Here is a 20,298-nt window from a genome sequence, read left to right as displayed (position 1 = left end):
GCGTGGACTCGGGTCGGGTCCTGGACAAGACAGATGTTTTATTTGCTGCAGTGTCTATTATGTGTCCAAACGCACAGCCGCTTTCCCACTCTATGTTGCTATAGAAGGTTCCCAAATTCCTTACTATATATGTCATTCCCAAATATGCTATGAATTTCTGAAAACGTGAAAATTACCATATCTAAGTGCTCGCTTGTCAGAAAATGTAAAAAAAAAAAATTGGTGTAATATTCTTCCTGGGGGTGTATATGAACAGATTTGAATAAGATTTCATGTTGCTAGAACGCTGTCAGTTCCACTCCTCTTCCCTATAAACATGTCTTTAGCATAGAACACACTCTCTTTTCAGAATAATGTTTACATATCTTGCATAACTCATCTCATATGTATATACTGTATTTTATACCATCTATTGCATCTTCCCTATGCCGCTCTGTCATTGCTCATCCATATATTTATATGTATATATTGTTATTCCATTCCTTTACTTAGATTTGTGTGTATTAGGTAGTTGTTGTGGAATTGGTAGATTACATGTTAGATATTGCTGCACTGTCAGAACTAGAAGCACAAGCATTTTGCAACACTCGCAATAACATCTGCTAAACATGTGTATGTGACCAATAACATTTGATTTTATTTGAATGGGTCTTAATAAGACATCTTACCAGTCAAGCTGTTGCTTAACGTACAACTAATTTAAGACACTAAAGAACTCCTTGTGAATTTGACACTTAACAATTGTTTCTAAATTCGGAGAGACACTTAACAGATATAAAATGGGCAGAGTTACAGTAGGTATGATGGTGTACTGTTAAGATTCCAATGGACATGAACCCCACGCTACAGTACATAACGTATAAGGCCTAAGGTGTGCCGCAAGGATCTGTTTCAGTACCATTCTTTTGTTTATCACAATCACACACAGTGAAGGGTGGGAGAGGTGGAAGGAGGGGGGAGAAGCCTAGACAATACAAAACACCAACCACAAAACTCGATAACCATGTCCTGATTTGGAGGGGAGGGGAGGGGTGAGGGGGTGGAGAGAAGGGGGGGGGGGCAACAGAGGATAGGAGGTGAAATTGGAAAGAGTAATGCATCTTTACCTTGTCTTGAGATGAACGAACTAGCTAGCGAGCCACGCAGTTTATATCCAGCTTTTGAGAGACAAAAGGAAAAGGGGGAAAGAAACAAGGGAACAAAAGAGAAGAAAGAAAAAGAGGCAGGGTGAATATAGTGTAGCGTTAGGAGAGAAAATGGAGCATTACCTCATCAATTAAGCATGTTCCATTCCCATAAGGGTGGACCGGGGCCGGGCTCACGTTACACAGGCAATCACAAATACACACACACACACACACACACTCACTCTGTACACAAACATACCCACACAGCCTGTTTACGTCATGGAGATGGTCTCACTGACATCATGTCTTATTCCTAAGCTCTGGGAATATGAAACAGAAACAGAAACAGAAACACACACACACACACACACACACACACACACACACACACACACACACACACACACACACACACACACACACACACAGAAACACAAAAACACACACACACACACACACACACACACAGAAACACAAAAACACACACACACACACACACACACAACACAGAAACACAAAAACACACACACACACACACACACACAACACAGAAACACAAAAACACACACAACACAGAAACACACACACACACACACATACACACACAGACACACACACAGACACAACACAGAAACACACACACACAACACAGAAACACACACACACACACAACACAGAAACACACACACACACAGAAACACACATACACACACACCACAGAAACACCGCCCGTCCCCGTCCATCCCCTTATCCTACAGGTGGGCCTCTTCTCCGAGTCACCCGGCAACTCCACCCTCTCCTCTTTAACGAAAACACACACTCCCCCTCCACACACACACTCACAGGCTCACACACACACACACACAGGCACACACACACACACACACACACACACACACACACACACACACACACACACACACACACACACACACACACACACACACACACACACACACACCACAGAAACACACACTCCCCCTCCACACACACACTCACAGGCTCACACACACACCACACACACACACACACACACACACACACACACACACACACACACACACACACACAGACACACACACACACACACACACACACACACACACCACAGAAACACACACTCCCCCTCCACACACACACTCACAGGCTCACACACACACGGACACACACTCCTGTCGTCTACCTGTAATTGAAGCTCTGTAAAAGCACGCCCTTTTTATTAGGAGAATAAGGAGCTTTCTACTGTGACATTGTCTGCGAGGAAGGGAGAAAGCTGTGTGTGTGTCTCTTCTCTCCTTGAGTGTTCTCTCTCTGCACTGTAAGGCTATAAGAAGAGGATATATATATATACAGTACCAGTCAAAAGTACCGCCATGTCTTTGTGACACGCAGAGTAGGTGAACTGATGATCTCCGCATGTGTAGTTCCCACTGTGAAGCATGGAGGAGGTGGTGTGATGGTGCTTTGCTGGTGACACTGTCTGTGATTTATTCAGAATTCAAGGCACACTGAACTAGAATGGCTACCACAGCATTTTACAGCGATACGCCATCCCATCTGTTTTGCGCATAGTGGGACAATAATTTGATTTTCAACATGACAATGACCCAACACACCTCCAGGCTGTCTAAGGGCTATTACACCAAGAAGGAGATTGATGGAGTGCTGCATCAGATGTCCTGGCCTCCACAATCCCCCGACCTCAACCCAATTGAGACGGTTTGGGATGAGTTGGACCGCAGAGTGAAGAAACAAGCAGCCAACAAGTGCTCAACATATGTGGAAAATCCTTCAAGACTGTTGGAAAAGCATTCCAGGTAAAGCTGGTTGAGAGAATGGCAAGAGTGTGAAAAGCTGTCATCGAGGCACAGGGTGGCTACTTTGAAGAATCTCAAATATAAAATATATTTTGATTTAATTAAGTTTAGTTTAGCTTTTGATGTATTCACTATTATGTAGAAAATAGTAAAAATAAAGAAAAACACTGGAATGAGTAGGTGTGTCCAAACCTTTGACAGGTACTGTGTGTGTATATATATATACTGTATATACACCGAACGAATATATACACTGCTCAAAAAAATAAAGGGAACACTTAAACAACACAATGTAACTCCAAGTCAATCACACTTCTGTGAAATCAAACTGTCCACTTAGGAAGCAACACTGATTGACAATAAATTTCACATGCTGTTGTGCAAATGGAATAGACAACAGGTGGAAATTATAGGCAATTAGCAAGACACCCCCAATAAAGGAGTGGTTCTGCAGGTGGGGACCACAGACCACTTCTCAGTTCCTATGCTTCCTGGCTGATGTTTTGGTCACTTTTGAATGCTGGCGGTGCTTTCACTCTAGTGGTAGCATGAGACGGAGTCTACAACCCACACAAGTGGCTCAGGTAGTGCAGCTCATCCAGGATGGCACATCAATGCGAGCTGTGGCAAGAAGGTTTGCTGTGTCTGTCAGCGTAGTGTCCAGAGCATGGAGGCGCTACCAGGAGACAGGCCAGTACATCAGGAGGCGTAGAGGAGGCCGTAGGAGGGCAACAACCCAGCAGCAGGACCGCTACCTCCGCCTTTGTGCAAGGAGGAGCAGGAGGAGCACTGCCAGAGCCCTGCAAAATGACCTCCAGCAGGCCACAAATGTGCATGTGTCTGCTCAAACGGTCAGAAACAGACTCCATGAGGGTGGTATGAGGGCCCGACGTCCACAGGTGGGGGTTGTACTTACAGCCCAACACCGTGCAGGACGTTTGGCATTTGCCAGAGAACACCAAGATTGGGAAATTCGCCACTGGCGCCCTGTGCTCTTCACAGATGAAAGCAGGTTCACACTGAGCACATGTGACAGACGTGACAGAGTCTGGAGACGCCGTGGAGAATGTTCTGCTGCCTGCAACATCCTCCAGCATGACCGGTTTGGCGCTAGGTCAGTCATGGTGTGGGGTGGCATTTCTTTGGGGGGCCGCACAGCCCTCCATGTGCTCGCCAGAGGTAGCCTGACTGCCATTAGGTCCCGAGATGAGATCCTCAGACCCCTTGTGAGACCATATGCTGGTGCGGTTGGCCCTGGGTTCCTCCTAATGCAAGACAATGCTAGACCTCATGTGGCTGGAGTGTGTCAGCAGTTGCATTGATGCTATGGACTGGCCTGCCCGTTCCTCAGACCTGAATCCAATTGAGCACATCTGGGACATCATGTCTCGCTCCATCCACCAACGCCACGTTGCACCACAGACTGTCCAGGAGTTGGCGGATGCTTTAGTCCAGGTCTGGGAGGAGATCCCTCAGGAGACCATCCGCCACCTCATCAGGAGCATGCCCAGGCGTTGTAGGGAGGTCATACAGGCACGTGGAGGCCACACACACTACTGAGCCTCATTTTGGTGTTCCCTTTATTTTTTTTGAGCAGTATATATATAAATCTTTTATTTCAGCTCATGAAACATGGGACCAACACTTTACATGTTGCGTTTATATTTTGGTTCAGTGAATATATATATATATAATATATATAATGTACTGATATATATATATATTCATATATATTTTCATATATATATACTGTATATACACTGAACCAAAATATAAACGCAACAAGGTGTGGCACATCAAGAAGCTGATTAAACAGCATGAAAATTACACAGGTGCACCTTGTGCTGGGGACAATAAAAGGCCACTTTAAAATGTGCCGTTTTGTCACACAACACAATGCCAAAAATGTCTCAACATTTTAGGGAGCGTGCATTTGGCATGCTGACTGCAGGAACGCCCACCAGAGCTGTTGCCAGAGAATTGAATGTTAATTTCTCTACCATAAGCTGCCTCTGTCATTTTAGAGAATTTGGCAGTACGTCAAACCGGCTTCACAACCGCAGAGCACGTGTAGTATGGTGTTGTGTGGGCGAGCGGTTTGCTGATGTCAACGTTGTGAACAGAGTGCCCCCAGCTACGAACAACGAACACAATTTAATGGAAGCTGAAAATGTCCCAGTTCTTCCATGGCCTGCATATTCACCAGACATGATAGCCATTGAGCATGTGCGGGATGCTCTGGATCGATGTGTACGACAGCGTGTTCCAGTTCCCGACAATATCCAGCGACTTCGCACAGCCATTAAAGAGTGAAACAACATTCCAGAGGTCACAATCAACAGCCTGATCAACTCTATGCGTACGAGATGTGTCGCGCTGCATGAGAAAAATGGTGGTCACACCAGATACTGACTGGTTTTCTGATCCAAACCCCTAGCTGTTTTTTTAAGGTATCTGTGACCTATCTATATTCTCAGTCATCTGAAATCCATAGATTAGGGCGTAATGAATTTATTTCAAGTGACTGATTTCCTTACATGACCTGTAACTCAGTAAAATCTTTGAAATCGTTGCATATTGCTTTTCTATTTTAGTTCAGTATAAATAAGAAGGGGAGCAGAGAGTAGAAAAGGTGAGAAGATACAGGGAGACATATAGGGACAGTGTGTGTGTGTTACAGAGTGAAGCCACTGAAGCACGGGAGGAAGACCCTGAGTGATTTACAGCCCACCAGCCTAAGGCATTGTGGTATGACACACACACACACACACACACACACACACACACACACACACACACACACACACACACACACACACACACACACACACACACACACACACACACACACACACACACACACACACACACGACGAACATTGACACACAGAGGGGTACACACACACACACACACACATACACATCCTGTCATACATAAGGACAGGATACAGGGTGTGGAACACACACATACGCCTCTTGGACTATTCCTGCGGGGGCCCTATGTCCTCCAGCGCCCCCCCCCCCCCATGGTTTTCAATGTGTTAGCATTAATGCCATTGTTAATCCCATCATTGTTAATCCCATCATTGTGAATCCCATCATTGTTAATCCCATCAAGACAGATGGCCTTTGTTAAAAAGTATATGATGTTGGAAGGTGGTTCTGACCATCCCAGGCATCTGAAAAATGTGACCATGTGAGATAGAAATGCACTGAAAGACAGACAGGGAAGACACAGGACGCACACGATTCTCACCCTCACATACACAATCCTGCATTTTTACCAGTCACGCACGCAAACAACCCTGCATTCTAACTCTTGACACACACATTCCCACACACACTCTCCTGTCAGTCCACTTCCTCCCCAAGTAGGGAGGGTATCACGGACAGGGTAAGAGTAGGGAGGGTATCACGGACAGGGTAAGAGTAGGGAGGGTATCAGGAACAGGGTAAGAGTAGGGAGGGTATGAGGGACAGGGTAAGAGTAGGGAGGGTATCAGGAACAGGGTAAGAGTAGGGAGGGTATCAGGAACAGGGTAAGAGTAGGGAGGCTATGAGGGACAGGGTAAGAGTAGGGAGGGTATGAGGGACAGGGTAAGAGTAGGGAGGGTATGAGGGACAGGGTTAGAGTAGGGAGGGTATCACGGACAGGGTAAGAGTATGGAGGGTATCAGGAACAGGGTAAGAGTAGGGAGGGTATCAGGGACAGGGTAAGAGTAGGGAGGGTATCAGGAACAGGGTAAGAGTAGGGAGGGTATCAGGAACAGGGTAAGAGTAGGGAGGGTATCAGGAACAGGGTAAGAGTAGGGAGGGTATCAGGAACAGGGTAAGAGTAGGGAGGGTATGAGGGACAGGGTAAGAGTAGGGAGGGTATCAGGAACAGGGTAAGAGTAGGGAGGGTATCAGGAACAGGGTAAGAGTAGGGAGGGTATCAGGGACAGGGTAAGAGTAGGGAGGGTATGAGGGACAGGGTAAGAGTAGGGAGGGTATCAGGAACAGGGTAAGAGTAGGGAGGATATGAGGGACAGGGTAAGAGTAGGGAGGGTATCAGGGACAGGGTAAGAGTAGGGAGGGTATGAGGGACAGGGTAAGAGTAGGGAGGGTATCAGGAACAGGGTAAGAGTAGGGAGGGTATCAGGGACAGGGTAAGAGTAGGGAGGGTATGAGGGACAGGGTAAGAGTAGGGAGGGTATGAGGGACAGGGTAAGTGTAGGGAGGGTATGAGGGACAGGGTAAGAGTAGGGAGGGTATCAGGGACAGGGTAAGAGTAGGGAGGGTATCAGGAACAGGGTAAGAGTAGGGAGGGTATCAGGAACAGGGTAAGAGTAGGGAGGGTATGAGGGACAGGGTAAGAGTAGGGAGGGTATCAGGAACAGGGTAAGAGTAGGGAGGGTATGAGGGACAGGGTAAGTGTAGGGAGGGTATCAGGAACAGGGTAAGAGTAGGGAGGGTATGAGGGACAGGGTAAGAGTAGGGAGGGTATGAGGGACAGGGTAAGAGTAGGGAGGGTATGAGGGACAGGGTAAGAGTAGGGAGGGTATCAGGGACAGGGTAAGAGTAGGGAGGGTATCAGGAACAGGGTAAGAGTAGGGAGGCTATGAGGGACAGGGTAAGAGTAGGGAGGGTATGAGGGACAGGGTAAGTGTAGGGAGGCTATGAGGGACAGGGTAAGAGTAGGGAGGGTATGAGGGACAGGGTAAGAGTAGGGAGGGTATCAGGGACAGGGTAAGAGTAGGGAGGGTATCAGGAACAGGGTAAGAGTAGGGAGGGTATGAGGAACAGGGTAAGAGTAGGGAGGGTATGAGGAACAGGGTAAGAGTAGGGAGGGTATGAGGGACAGGGTAAGAGTAGGGAGGGTATCAGGGACAGGGTAAGTGTAGGGAGGGTATGAGGGACAGGGTAAGAGTAGGGAGGGTATGAGGAACAGGGTAAGAGTAGGGAGGGTATCAGGGACAGGGTAAGAGTAGGGAGGGTATCAGGAACAGGGTAAGAGTAGGGAGGGTATGAGGGACAGGGTAAGAGTAGGGAGGGTATCAGGAACAGGGTAAGAGTAGGGAGGGTATGAGGGACAGGGTAAGTGTAGGGAGGTTATGAGGGACAGGGTAAGAGTAGGGAGGGTATCAGGGACAGGGTAAGAGTAGGGAGGGTATCAGGGACAGGGTAAGAGTATGGAGGGTATGAGGGACAGGGTAAGAGTAGGGAGGGTATGAGGGACAGGGTAAGAGTAGGGAGGGTATGAGGGACAGGGTAAGAGTAGGGAGGGTATCAGGAACAGGGTAAGAGTATGGAGGGTATGAGGGACAGGGTAAGAGTAGGGAGGGTATGAGGGACAGGGTAAGAGTAGGGAGGGTATCAGGAACAGGGTAAGAGTAGGGAGGGTATCAGGGACAGGGTAAGAGTAGGGAGGGTATGAGAAACAGGGTAAGAGTAGGGAGGGTATGAGGGACAGGGTAAGAGTAGGGAGGATATGAGGGACAGGGTAAGTGTAGGGAGGGTATCAGGAACAGGGTAAGAGTAGGGAGGGTATCAGGAACAGGGTAAGTGTAGGGAGGCTATGAGGGACAGGGTAAGCGTGTGTTACAGGAGTATTGGCACCAGTCGGGTAGGTTGTTTGGCAGTTTACAGCAGTATGTACCTGTTTCCACTTCGTGCCAGCTGCTGGCCTGGCTGCCGCTGCCCGGGGAGCGCCCTTGGCCTGGGTAGTAGGACTCTTCTCCTGGACTGTCCACCTCGTCCTCCATACACTTGATCCTCTTGGCCGAGCTGGACGGGGACACACACACACAGACGGACGGACGGACGGACGGACGGACGGACACACACACACACACACACACACACACACACACACACACACACACACACACACACACACACACACACACACACACACACAGACCAGGGTTAATGTCTGATAGTTAAATTGCGTTTTAAGTGCTATACAAAGTACAATCTACACAAATGTATCTGTCATTTTCTATTTTCATAAATCCTATATTCAGTTTGATGCAAACTTGGTGTCTAGTCTCCATGGTGTCTAGTCTCCATTGGTGTCTAGTCTCCAACTTGGTGTCTAGTCTTCAGTCAAACACTGAAGCTGTCCCCCCCAGTCACACACTGAAGCTGTCCCCCCCAGTCACACACTGAAGCTGTCCCCCCCCAGTCACACACTGAAGCTGTCCCCCCCAGTCACACACTGAAGCTGTCCCCCCCAGTCAAACACTGAAGCTGTCCCCCCCAGTCACACACTGAAGCTGTCCCCCCCAGTCACACACTGAAGCTGTCCCCCCCAGTCACACACTGAAGCTGTCCCCCCCGTCACACACTGAAGCTGTCCCCCCCAGTCACACACTGAAGCTGTCCCCCCCAGTCAAACACTGAAGCTGTCCCCCCCAGTCAAACACTGAAGCTGTCCCCCCCAGTCACACACTGAAGCTGTCCCCCCCAGTCACACACTGAAGCTGTCCCCCCCCAGTCACACACTGAAGCTGTCCCCCCCCAGTCACACACTGAAGCTGTCCCCCCCAGTCACACACTGAAGCTGTCCCCCCCAGTCACACACTGAAGCTGTCCCCCCCAGTCACACACTGAAGCTGTCCCCCCAGTCACACACTGAAGCTGTCCCCCCCAGTCACACACTGAAGCTGTCCCCCCCAGTCAAACACTGAAGCTGTCCCCCCCAGTCACACACTGAAGCTGTCCCCCCCAGTCACACACTGAAGCTGTCCCCCCGTCACACACTGAAGCTGTCCCCCCCAGTCACACACTGAAGCTGTCCCCCCCCAGTCAAACACTGAAGCTGTCCCCCCCAGTCACACACTGAAGCTGTCCCCCCCAGTCAAACACTGAAGCTGTCCCCCCCAGTCAAACACTGAAGCTGTCCCCCCCAGTCACACACTGAAGCTGTCCCCCCCAGTCAAACACTGAAGCTGTCCCCCCCAGTCACACACTGAAGCTGTCCCCCCAGTCACACACTGAAGCTGTCCCCCCCAGTCAAACACTGAAGCTGTCCCCACCAGTCAAACACTGAAGCTGTCCCCCCCAGTCACACACTGAAACTCTCCCCTCCAGTCACACACTGAAACTCTCCCCCCAGTCACACACTGAAACTCTCCCCCAGTCAAACACTGAAACTCTCCCCCCAGTCAAACACTGAAACTCTCCCCCCAGTCACACACTGAAACTCTCCCCCCAGTCACACACTGAAACTCTCCCCTAGTCACAAACTGAACCTCTCTCCCCAGTCACACACTAAAACTCTCCCCCCAGTCAAACACTGAAACTCTCCCCCCGGTCGCACACTGAAACTCTCCCCCCAGTCACACACTGAAACTCTCCCCCCAGTCACACACTGAAACTCCCCCCCCCAGTCACACACTGAAACTCCCCCCAGTCACACACTGAAGCTGTCCCCCCCAGTCACACACTGAAGCTGTCCCCCCCAGTCACACACTGAAGCTGTCCCCCCCAGTCAAACACTGAAGCTGTCCCCCCAGTCACACACTGAAACTCTTCCCCCAGTCAAACACTGAAACTCTCCCCCCAGTCACACACTGAAACTCTCCCCCCAGTCAAACACTGAAACTCTCCCCCCAGTCACACACTGAAACTCTCCCCCCAGTTACACACTGAAACTCTCCCCCCAGTCACACACTGAAACTCTCCCCCCAGTCACACACTGAAACTCTCCCCCCAGTCACACACTGAAACTCTCCCCCCAGTCACACACTGAAACTCTCCCCCCAGTCAAACACTGAAACTCTCCCCCCAGTCACACACTGAAACTCTCCCCCCAGTCACACACTGAAACTCTCCCCCCAGTCACACACTGAAACTCTCCCCCCAGTCACACACTGAAACTCTCCCCCCAGTCACACACTGAAACTCTCCCCCCAGTCACACACTGAAACTCTCCCCCCAGTCAAACACTGAAACTCTCCCCCCAGTCAAACACTGAAACTCTCCCCCCAGTCAAACACTGAAACTCTCCCCCCAGTTACACACTGAAACTCTCCCCCCAGTCACACACTGAAACTCTCCCCCCAGTCACACCACACACTGAAACTCTCCCCCCAGTCACACACTGAAACTCTCCCCCCAGTCACACACTGAAACTCTCCCCCCAGTCACACACTGAAACTCTCCCCCCAGTCAAACACTGAAACTCTCCCCCCAGTCACACACTGAAACTCTCCTCCAGTCAAACACTGAAACTCTCCCCCCAGTCAAACACTGAAACTCTACCCCCAGTCACACACTGAAACTCTCCCCCCAGTCACACACTGAAACTCTCCCCCCAGTCAAACACTGAAACTCTCCCCCCAGTCACACACTGAAACTCTCCCCCCAGTCACACACTGAAGCTGTCCCCCAAGTCACACACTGAAGCTGTCCCCCCCAGTCACACACTGAAGTTGTCCCCCCCAGTCACACACTGAAGCTGTCCCCCCCAGTCACACACTGAAACTCTCCCCCCAGTCAAACACTGAAACTCTCCCCCCAGTCAAACACTGAAACTCTCCCCCCAGTCACACACTGATACTCTCCCCCCAGTCACACACTGAAACTCTCCCCCCAGTCACACACTGAAACTCTCCCCCCAGTCACACACTGAAACTCTCCCCCCAGTCACACACTGAAACTCTCCCCCCAGTCACACACTGAAACTCTTCCCCCAGTCAAACACTGAAACTCTCCCCCCAGTCAAACACTGAAGCTGTCCCCCCCCAGTCACACACTGAAGCTGTCCCCCCCAGTCACACACTGAAGCTGTCCCCCCCAGTCACACACTGAAGCTGTCCCCCCCAGTCAAACACTGAAGCTGTCCCCCCCAGTCACACACTCACACTGAAACTCTCCCCCCAGTCACACGCTGAAACTCTCCCCCCAGTCAAACACTGAAACTCTCCCCCCAGTCACACACTGATACTCTCCCCCCAGTCACACACTGAAACTCTCCCCCCAGTCACACACTGAAACAGTCACACACTGAAACTCTCCCCCCAGTCACACACTGAAACTCTCCCCCCAGTCACACACTGAAACTCTCCCCCCAGTCACACACTGAAACTCTCCCCCCAGTCACACACTGAAACTCTTCCCCCAGTCAAACACTGAAACTCTCCCCCCAGTCACACACTGAAACTCTCCCCCCAGTTACACACTGAAACTCTCCCCCCAGTTACACACTGAAACTCTCCCCCCAGTCAAAGACGGACTGTGGTTTGGTGCTGGTGTGTGTACAGTATATCTGTCTCAGTTAGTGAGGCTAGGAGTAGGTCCCAAATGGCACCCTATTCCCATTATAGTGCACCACTTTTGACCAGGGCCAATACGGGCTCTGGTTAGAAGTAGTGCACTATATAGGTAACAGTGTTCCACTTGGGATACACACTTAGACCAGTGAGTTATTTCCCTTGCCGTTGGTTCTGACATTTATTTGTGAATGTGATGTCTGCTGGTGAGCTTTCCTGGTAATCACGTAATTAGGGCCGAGCGTGTCCACACACTGCCTCCTTGTTCAGACCTGTTTGCTTTGACAGGAAGGAAGGCTGACCGGAGAGAGAGAGGCTGGTGGTGTATGTGAGCTTACACACTGACATGGATATGTGGAGACGTACACACGCACAAATGTGTGTATGGGTACACATGCTCTTGCACACACACACACGTGCATAACACACACACACACACACACACACACACACACACACACACACACACACACACACACACACACACACACACACACACACACTAGACGGTGTCAGAGGAAGGCCTATAAAATTGTCCGACTCCAGTCACCCAAATCATAGACTGTTCTCTCTCCTACTGCACGTCAAGCGGTACCGGAGTGCCAAGTCTAGGTCCAAAAGGCTCCTCAACAGCTTCTACCCCCCAGCCATAAGACTGCTGAACAATTAATCAAATGGCCACCCGGACTATTTACATTGACCCCTCACCCCCTCTGTTTTTACACTGCTGCTACTCACTGTTTATTATCTATGCATAGTCACTTTACCTCGACTAACCTGTACCCCCGCACATTGACTCGGTACCAGTACCCCCTGTATATAGCCTCGTTATTGTTATGTCATTTTCTTGTGTTACTTTTGATTTAATTACATTTTTTACTTTAGTATATTTAGTAAATATTTTCTTAACTCTCTTTCTTGAACAGCATTGTTGGTTAAGGGCTTGTAAGTAAGCATTTCACGGTAAGGTCTACACCTGTTGTATTCGGCTATGTGACAAATAACATTTGATTTGATTTGGTTTGATATGCAAACACATGCGTATTTAACATGCGCAAGTTTAACCATAGCACAGAATATGCGTGTGTACAGAAGTCAGATCTCACCGACCCATTCCGTCGCAGGAGGAAAATCATTTGAATAGATATTTAAAATGTAGAATTGTCGCCAGGGAGCAGCTGGATGCGGTGTTTGTAGGCTATACCGTGCAGTGCCGTCCCGAGGAGGCTGTGGTTTGGGGAAGGGTCTGCAAACCATCCGACCTCATACCATCCAGTATTCTCAGGGCTTCCTAGAGCATTGTGAACTAGTGCAGTGGTCTGAGCAGCAGGTTAGGCTCCAAGCATCACGACTTCTAGCCCAGTACTGGACAATCCTTTTGTATGAAACTGATGTAGGTGTATTCTACTGGCTTATTGTTTTATTTGCTTCCTATTTATCCAACAGTGTCTGGTCATTTCCTATCAACATCAGGGGGAAATAATCCTGGACTGTCCATATTTTAAATGTGTAACTACATCAAGTCAATCGGGGGATCAAATTATTTGTGTCAAAAGGGCATAGGCCGGAATCGAACCCACGCCGAACCCACGCTGACATGGTAGGACTGTATGTGCCCTAACTAACCGATAGCTTGAACCCAATTTTGAGTTAAGGATACACTTGAATGTTGTAGCCCAGTGGAGACCCATATCTGTCTTGTCTTATTGAGCTATATAAAATGATGGTCGGTGATCTATATGGCTGCATGTCGCCTTTGTAAAAAAGTACATGACGTTTTTGTACAATTGAATGTTTCAGTAATAGGACCTAGGCCTATAGCGTTTGAGCGAGAGACAACATTATTTTAGATGGAGAGAAAGAGAACTGCACATTTTCAGCCAGTCACAAGGATGCATCAGGAAAATTCACAGCGACAAAAGAGTGATCAAGTTAAGATCCAACATCTGTATGCTTGTGCAACACGTTACATTAGAAAGGATTCCGGGCCATATGCCTTCATTATGTGAGTATGGAGCAGGAGATGGTGGGTTGGAAGCCAGTTCAGTGAGTAGTGCCTCACAGCGCTGTGTGTAAAGCTGCTCTTTCAACCTGGTGCGTGGGCTGTCTCCGGAGTAGTAGGCCGAGTCAGAATGTGTTTGAGAGAAACACACACACACACACACAAATGCTCTCCTAAACACACACATTAGTATGAATGCACAAACGTACATATGCACAAATACACACTGTGGGGTGACTAGGGTTTTACTCTGGGAATGAGTGAGCATGTGTGTGTGTGTGTGTGTGTGTGTGTGTGTGTGTGTGTGTGTGTGTGTGTGTGTGTGTGTGTGTGTGTGTGTGTGTGTGTGTGTGTGTGTGTGTGTGTGTGTGTGCATGCCTAACTGTGTGTGCTTGTGTGTCTAAGCATGTGTGTGTGTGTGTGTGTGTGTGTGTGTGTGTGTGTGTGTGTGTGTGTGTGTGTGTATGCAGGTGTACGTGTCTGTCTCTGTGTGTGTGTGTCTCTCTTTCTGTGTGTGTGTGTGTGCGTGTGTGTGTGTGTGTGTGTGTGTGTGTGTGTGTGTGTGTGTGTGTGTGTGTGTGTGTGTGTGTGTGTGTGTGTGTGTTTATATGGGTGTGTGTGTTTATATGGGTGTGTGTGTTTATATGTGTGTGTGTTTATATGTGTGTGTGTACCTGCTGGAGGAGGTGCTGGGTAAGGGTCGCCTCATTGCCCCAGGGCTCATGCTGTAGTAGGAGGAGCTGTCCAGGTCGGCCAGCGAGAAGTTAGGACCCGTCCCAGCTGCGATGGGGGCTAGAGAGGGATAAAGAGAATGATGGGGGAGGGAGAGAGAGAGGGAAAGAGCGAGAGAGAGAGTGAGCGCGAAGGACAGAGAGAGGGAGGGGGAAGGGAGAAGGGGGAGAGATGAGAGAGGGAGAGAGAGAGGGAGGGGAGAGAGAGAAAGACAGAGAGCGAGGGGAGAGAGGAGGGAGAGAGAAAGAGAGAGAAAGAGAGAGAGGACAGAGAGAGAGAGAGAGAGAGAGAGAGAGAGAGAGGGGAGAGAGGGGAGAGAGGGGAGAGAGGGGAGACAACAAGAACATTAGGTGTTACCATTTATTAAACTACCACATAGTGTACATCTCAATAAGTGTCCCTCCTCTCCTTGTGTCCTCTCATTGTCTCCTCTCCTCTACTTTCACCTGCAGAGGAGAGGAGACAAGAGGAGAGGAGATAAGAGGGAGCCACTTTAGATGCACCCGGTACCTCGTTCACCTTGTTGCACCAAAGTGTCTGACTTAAAAGGTTTCCCTTCCCGCTCATGTGTGTGTGTGTGAGTGTGTGTTGTAGGTCACCGTGGGACTATCTGGCACCTTTTGTCATCCAGTCCATAAAGGCATGCCGTTGGTGCCTCTTTATATTCACGGTGACGGGGACCACTATTTTTGATGAGGACAGCGCAAACGTGATGCAGAGGGGAGGAGGGAGAGGAGGAGAAGGAGGAGCAGGGTCGCCGCTGCATACCAAATAGAGGAGAGGACGAGAGGAGGAGGAGGAGGTAAGAGGAGAGTCGCTGCTGCAGACCAAATGGAGGAGAGGACGAGAGGAGGAGGAGGAGTGACAGACATAGTAATGGTGTTCCTAATTAACATTGGAAGAGGACACTGCTACTGGGAGAGAAAGGGAGGGAAAGGTAAAGAAAGAGGGATGGAGAAATGTTGTGAGAGAGAAAAGGAGAGGGAGGAGAGAGCGTAATAGTGCCCACCTCTCCCGATAACTGGCTAAAAATATATATATTAAACACTGTCCCGCGTAGTCAAGTTACCCCGGAAGACTCAACCCCCCGCCCACAAAAAAAGAGAGCCAGTATAATTTCTAAGCCATCTCTTTTTTTCCCCTCTTTCAATCCCCCTCTACACCCTCCCTCCTTTCCTCCCTCCCTTCCTAATCCAAAGTGGCTGGGCCAGGCAGGGCGGTGTTATTTACGAGGCAGGCAGGAAAGCGACGGGTACATTTGCATGGCTAATAGTGTAAGTAATTTGTGAGAGAGCTAACCTGGACACCGGGCTGCAGTAACTCAGCCTATAGCTCTGGTCTGGAGAGAGGGATAAAGACATGGAGGGAAGGTGGGAGGGGATGGAGAGAGAGAAGGAGAGAGAGAGGGTTATAGAAGGAAAGATGAGAGGGATGGAGGGAGGAAAGAGATGGAGGGAAGAGAGGGACAGAGGGAGATAAGAAGGTACAAAGAGATGAAAATGAGAGGAAAGAGGAAGAGAGAGAAAGAGAGGGGTAGAATGAGAGGGGGATACAGAGCAGGATAGAGAGAAGCAGGGCCGAAATTGGGAGCCCTTCTGTTGTACAGGTGAGATGGAGGGATCTATGGGATAGAGAGAAAGAGAGGAGGAAGAATAGACAGAGAGGTAGGGAGGGGAAAAGTGACCAGCGCTGCAGTCTGTCTGACTGGAATGGAAATGAATCATATAGGTCACCTGCAGTCTCTACCTCTTAAGGGCTTTATCAAGTGCTTTTGCCTGGAGGATTCCAAATGAAGCCTGTAGCTATCAGGCCAATATTGATCCTTCTCTCTCTCTCCTTCTGTCTCTTCCCCTCCCTCTGTCCTTTTCTCTTTCTGGCAGAGCCTTCATCTCTCTGATGGAGCCCTTCTCTCTTTCTCCCTCCCTCACTATCCGTCAAACTACCTCGCTGTGCCTTGCTGGTGCAGAGAAAGTGCATTGTCTCAATCTATATATTTCTCTCTCTCTCTCTCTCTCTCTCTCTCTCGCTCTCTCTCTCTCTCTCGCTCTCTCTCTCTCTCTCTCTCTCTCTCTCTCTCTCTCTCTCTCTGTGTGTGTGTGTGTGTGAAGAACAAGTGAAGTACAAACACCATTGTAAATACAACCCATATTTATGTTTATTCGTTTTCCCAGTTGTACTTTAACTATTTGCACATCATTACAACACTATATATATATACATAATATGACATTTGAAATGTTGTGATTGTAATGTTTACCGTTCATTTTTTATTGTTTATTTCACTTTTGTTTATTATTTATTTCACTTGCTTTGGGACTGTTGACATATGTTTCTCATGCCAATAAAGCCCCTTGAATTGAATTGAGAGCGAGAGAGCAAGAGAGGAGACTTGAGTTTTTCTGCTTGATCAGCACTGCTGTATTTCTCTCCCTGCAGAGCTGCTCTTGGACTTCACACACACACACACTCTTGGTGGGGCTGGGATGCTTCGCACATGCACGCACACACACACACACACTCCTGGTGGGGCTGGGATGCATCACACACACACAATAGTGAACCAACGCTGTACTACCGGTACTGGGATCTGTCTCACACACGTCTCACACACGAGACACATTACGTTGCACTAAAGTGGCTAATAATATAGTTGTGATGGTGGTGGGGTTGGTAGTGGTGGTGATGGTGGTGGGGTTGGTAGTGGTGGTGATGGTGGTGGGGTTGGTAGTGGTGGTGATGGTGGTGGGGTTGGTAGTGGTGGTGGGGTTGGGGTTGGTAGTGGTGGTGGTGGTGGTGGTGGGGTTGGTAGTGGTGGTGGTGGTGGTGGTAGTGGTAGTGGTGGTGGTGGTGGGGTTGGTAGTGGTGGTGGTGGTGGTGGGGTTGGTAGTGGTGGTGGTGGTGGGGTTGGTACTGGTGGGGTTGGGGTTGGTAGTGGTGGTGGTGGTGGTGGGGTTGGTAGTGGTGGTGGTGGTGGGGTTGGTAGTGGTGGTGGTGGTGGTGGTAGGTAGTGGTGGTGGTGGTAGGGGTGGGGTAGTGGTGGTGGTGGTGGGGTTGGTAGTGGTGGGGTTGGGGTTGGTGGTGGTGGTGGGGTAGTGGTGGTGGTGGTGGTGGTGGGGTTGGTAGTGGTGGTGGGAGTGGTGGTGGTGGTGGTGGTGGGGTTGGTAGTGGTGGTGGTGGTGGGGTTGGTAGTGGTGGGGTTGGTACTGGTGGGGTTGGGGTTGGTGGTGGTGGTGGTGGTGGTGGGGTTGGTGGTGGTGGTGGTGGTGGGGTTGGTAGTGGTGGTGGTGGTGGGGTTGGTAGTGGTGGTGGTGGCGGGGTTGGTAGTGGTGGGGTTGGGGTTGGTAGTGGTGGTGGGGTTGGTAGGGGTGGTGGTGGTGGGGTTGGTAGTGGTGGTGGTGGTGGGGTTGGTAGTGGTGGTGGGATTGGTAGTGGTGGTGGTGGTGGGGTTGGTGGTGGTGGTTGGTGGTGGTGGTGGGGTTGGTAGTAGTGGTGGTGGTGGTGGTGGTGGTGGGGTGGTGGTGGTGGTGGGGTTGGTGGTAGTGGTGGGGTTGGTAGTGGTGGTGGTGGTGGGGGGATTGGTAGTGGTGGTGGTGGTGGTGGTGGGGTTGGTGGTGGTGGTAGTGGTGGGGTTGGTGGTAGTGGTGGGGTTGGTAGTGGTGGTGGTGGTGTGGGTTGGTAGTGGTGGTGGTGGGGTTGGTAGTGGTGGTAGTGGTGGTGGTGATGGTGGTGGGGTTGGTAGTGGTGGTGGTGGGGTTGGTAGTGGTGGGGTTGGTAGTGGTAGTGGTGGTGGGGTTGGTGGTGGTGGTAGTGGTGGGGTTGGTGATGGTGGTGGGGTTGGTAGTGGTGGTGGTGGGGTTGGTAGTGGTGGGGTGGTGGTAGGTGGTGGTGGTGGTGGTGGTGGTGTGGTGGTGGTGGGGTAGTGGTGGTGGTGGTGTGGTGGTGTGGTGGTTGGTAGTGGTGGTGGTGGGGTGGTTGGTAGTGGTGGTGGTAGTGGTGGTGTGTGGGGGTTGGTAGGGGTGGGGTGGTAGGGTGGTGGTGGTGGTGGGGTTGGTAGTGTGTGGTGGTTGGTAGTGGTGGTGAGTGGTGGTGGTAGTGGTGGTGGTGGTGGTGTGGTGGTGGTGGTAGTGGTTGGTGGTTGGTAGTGGTGTGGTGGTGGTTGGTAGTGGTGGTGGTGGGGTGTGGTGGTGGTGGGTTGGTTGGTGTTGGTAGTGGTGTGGTGGTGGGTAGTGTGGTGGTGTGTGGTAGTGGTGGTGTGGGGTGGTGGGTGTGTGGTGGTAGTGGTGGTGGTGGTGGTAGTGGTGGTGGTTGGTAGTGGTGTGGGGTTGGGTGGTGGTGGGGTAGTGGTGGTGATGGTGGTGGTGTGGTGGTGGTGGGGTGGGTAGTGGTGGTGGTGGTGGTGGTGGTGGGGTGGTAGGGGTGGTGGTGGTAGGGGTGGTGGTGGAGTGGTGGGGTGGTGTGGGGTGGTGGGGTGGTGGTGGTGTGGTGGTGTGGTGGTGGGGTGGTAGGGGTGGTGGTGGTAGTGGTGGTGGTAGGTGGTGGTGGGGGTGGTGTGGTGGTGGGGTGGTGGTAGGTGGTGGGGTTGGTAGGTGGGTGGTAGGTGGTGGTGGTGGGGTTGGTAGGGGTGGTGGTGGTAGTGGGGTGTGGTAGGGGGGTGGGGTGGGGGTGGTAGTGGTGGTGGGAGTGGTGGTGGAGTGGTGGTGGTGTGGGGTTGGTAGGGGTGGTGGGGGGTGGTAGTGGTGGTGATGGTAGTGGGGTTGGTAGGGGGGTGGTGGGGTGGTGGTGGGTGGGGTTGGGGGTGGGGTGGTAGTGGTGGTAGTAGTATTGATGGTGATGGTGGTGGGGTTGGTAGGGGTGGTGGTGGTGGTAGTGGTGGTGATGGTAGTGGGGTGGTAGGGGTGGTGGTGGTAGTGGTGGTGGTGGGGTTGGTAGGGGTGGTGGTGGTAGTGGTGGTAGTGGTGGTGGGGTTGGTAGGGGTGGTGGTGGTAGTGGTGGTGATGGTAGTGGGGTTGGTAGGGGTGGGGTTGGTAGTGGTGGTAGTAGTATTGATGGTGATGGTGGTGGGGTTGGTAGGGGTGGTGGTGGTGGTAGTGGTGGTGATGGTAGTGGGGTTGGTAGGGGTGGTGGTGGTAGTGGTGGTGGTGGGGTTGGTAGGGGTGGTGGTGGTAGTGGTGGTGGGGTTGGTAGGGGTGGTGGTGGTAGTGGTGGTAGTGGTGGTGATGGTGGTGGGGTTGGTAGGGGTGGTAGTGGTGGTGGTGGGGTTGGTCGGGGTGGGGTTGGTAGGGGTGGTGGTGGTAGTGGTGGTGGTGGGGTTGGTAGTGGGGTTGTGGTGGTGGTGGTGGTAGTGGTGGTGATGGTGGTGGGGT

General features: G+C 50.9%; 1 protein-coding gene across 2 annotated transcripts in view; it reads right to left on the bottom strand.

Annotated features, from left to right (window-relative positions):
* LOC106574075 (nuclear factor 1 A-type) overlaps positions 1-20,298 on the bottom strand; it is a 236,166-nt gene that overhangs the window by 14,598 nt on the left and 201,270 nt on the right. For both annotated transcript variants that reach the window (XM_082962756.1, XM_082962757.1), the window contains exons 5-7: positions 14,878-14,995; positions 8,583-8,710; positions 1,107-1,157 (exon numbers count right to left, since the gene is read on the bottom strand). In XM_082962756.1, the coding sequence (XP_082818882.1) occupies positions 1,107-1,157; positions 8,583-8,710; positions 14,878-14,995 (297 nt within the window). The remainder of the gene's footprint in view (positions 1-1,106; positions 1,158-8,582; positions 8,711-14,877; positions 14,996-20,298) is intronic.

Source organism: Salmo salar, chromosome 16 (assembly GCF_965601325.2).
Source record: "Salmo salar chromosome 16, fSalSal1, whole genome shotgun sequence".
Classification (NCBI taxonomy): Eukaryota; Metazoa; Chordata; class Actinopteri; order Salmoniformes; family Salmonidae; genus Salmo; species Salmo salar.
This window is presented reverse-complemented; position numbering and strand designations above follow the sequence as displayed.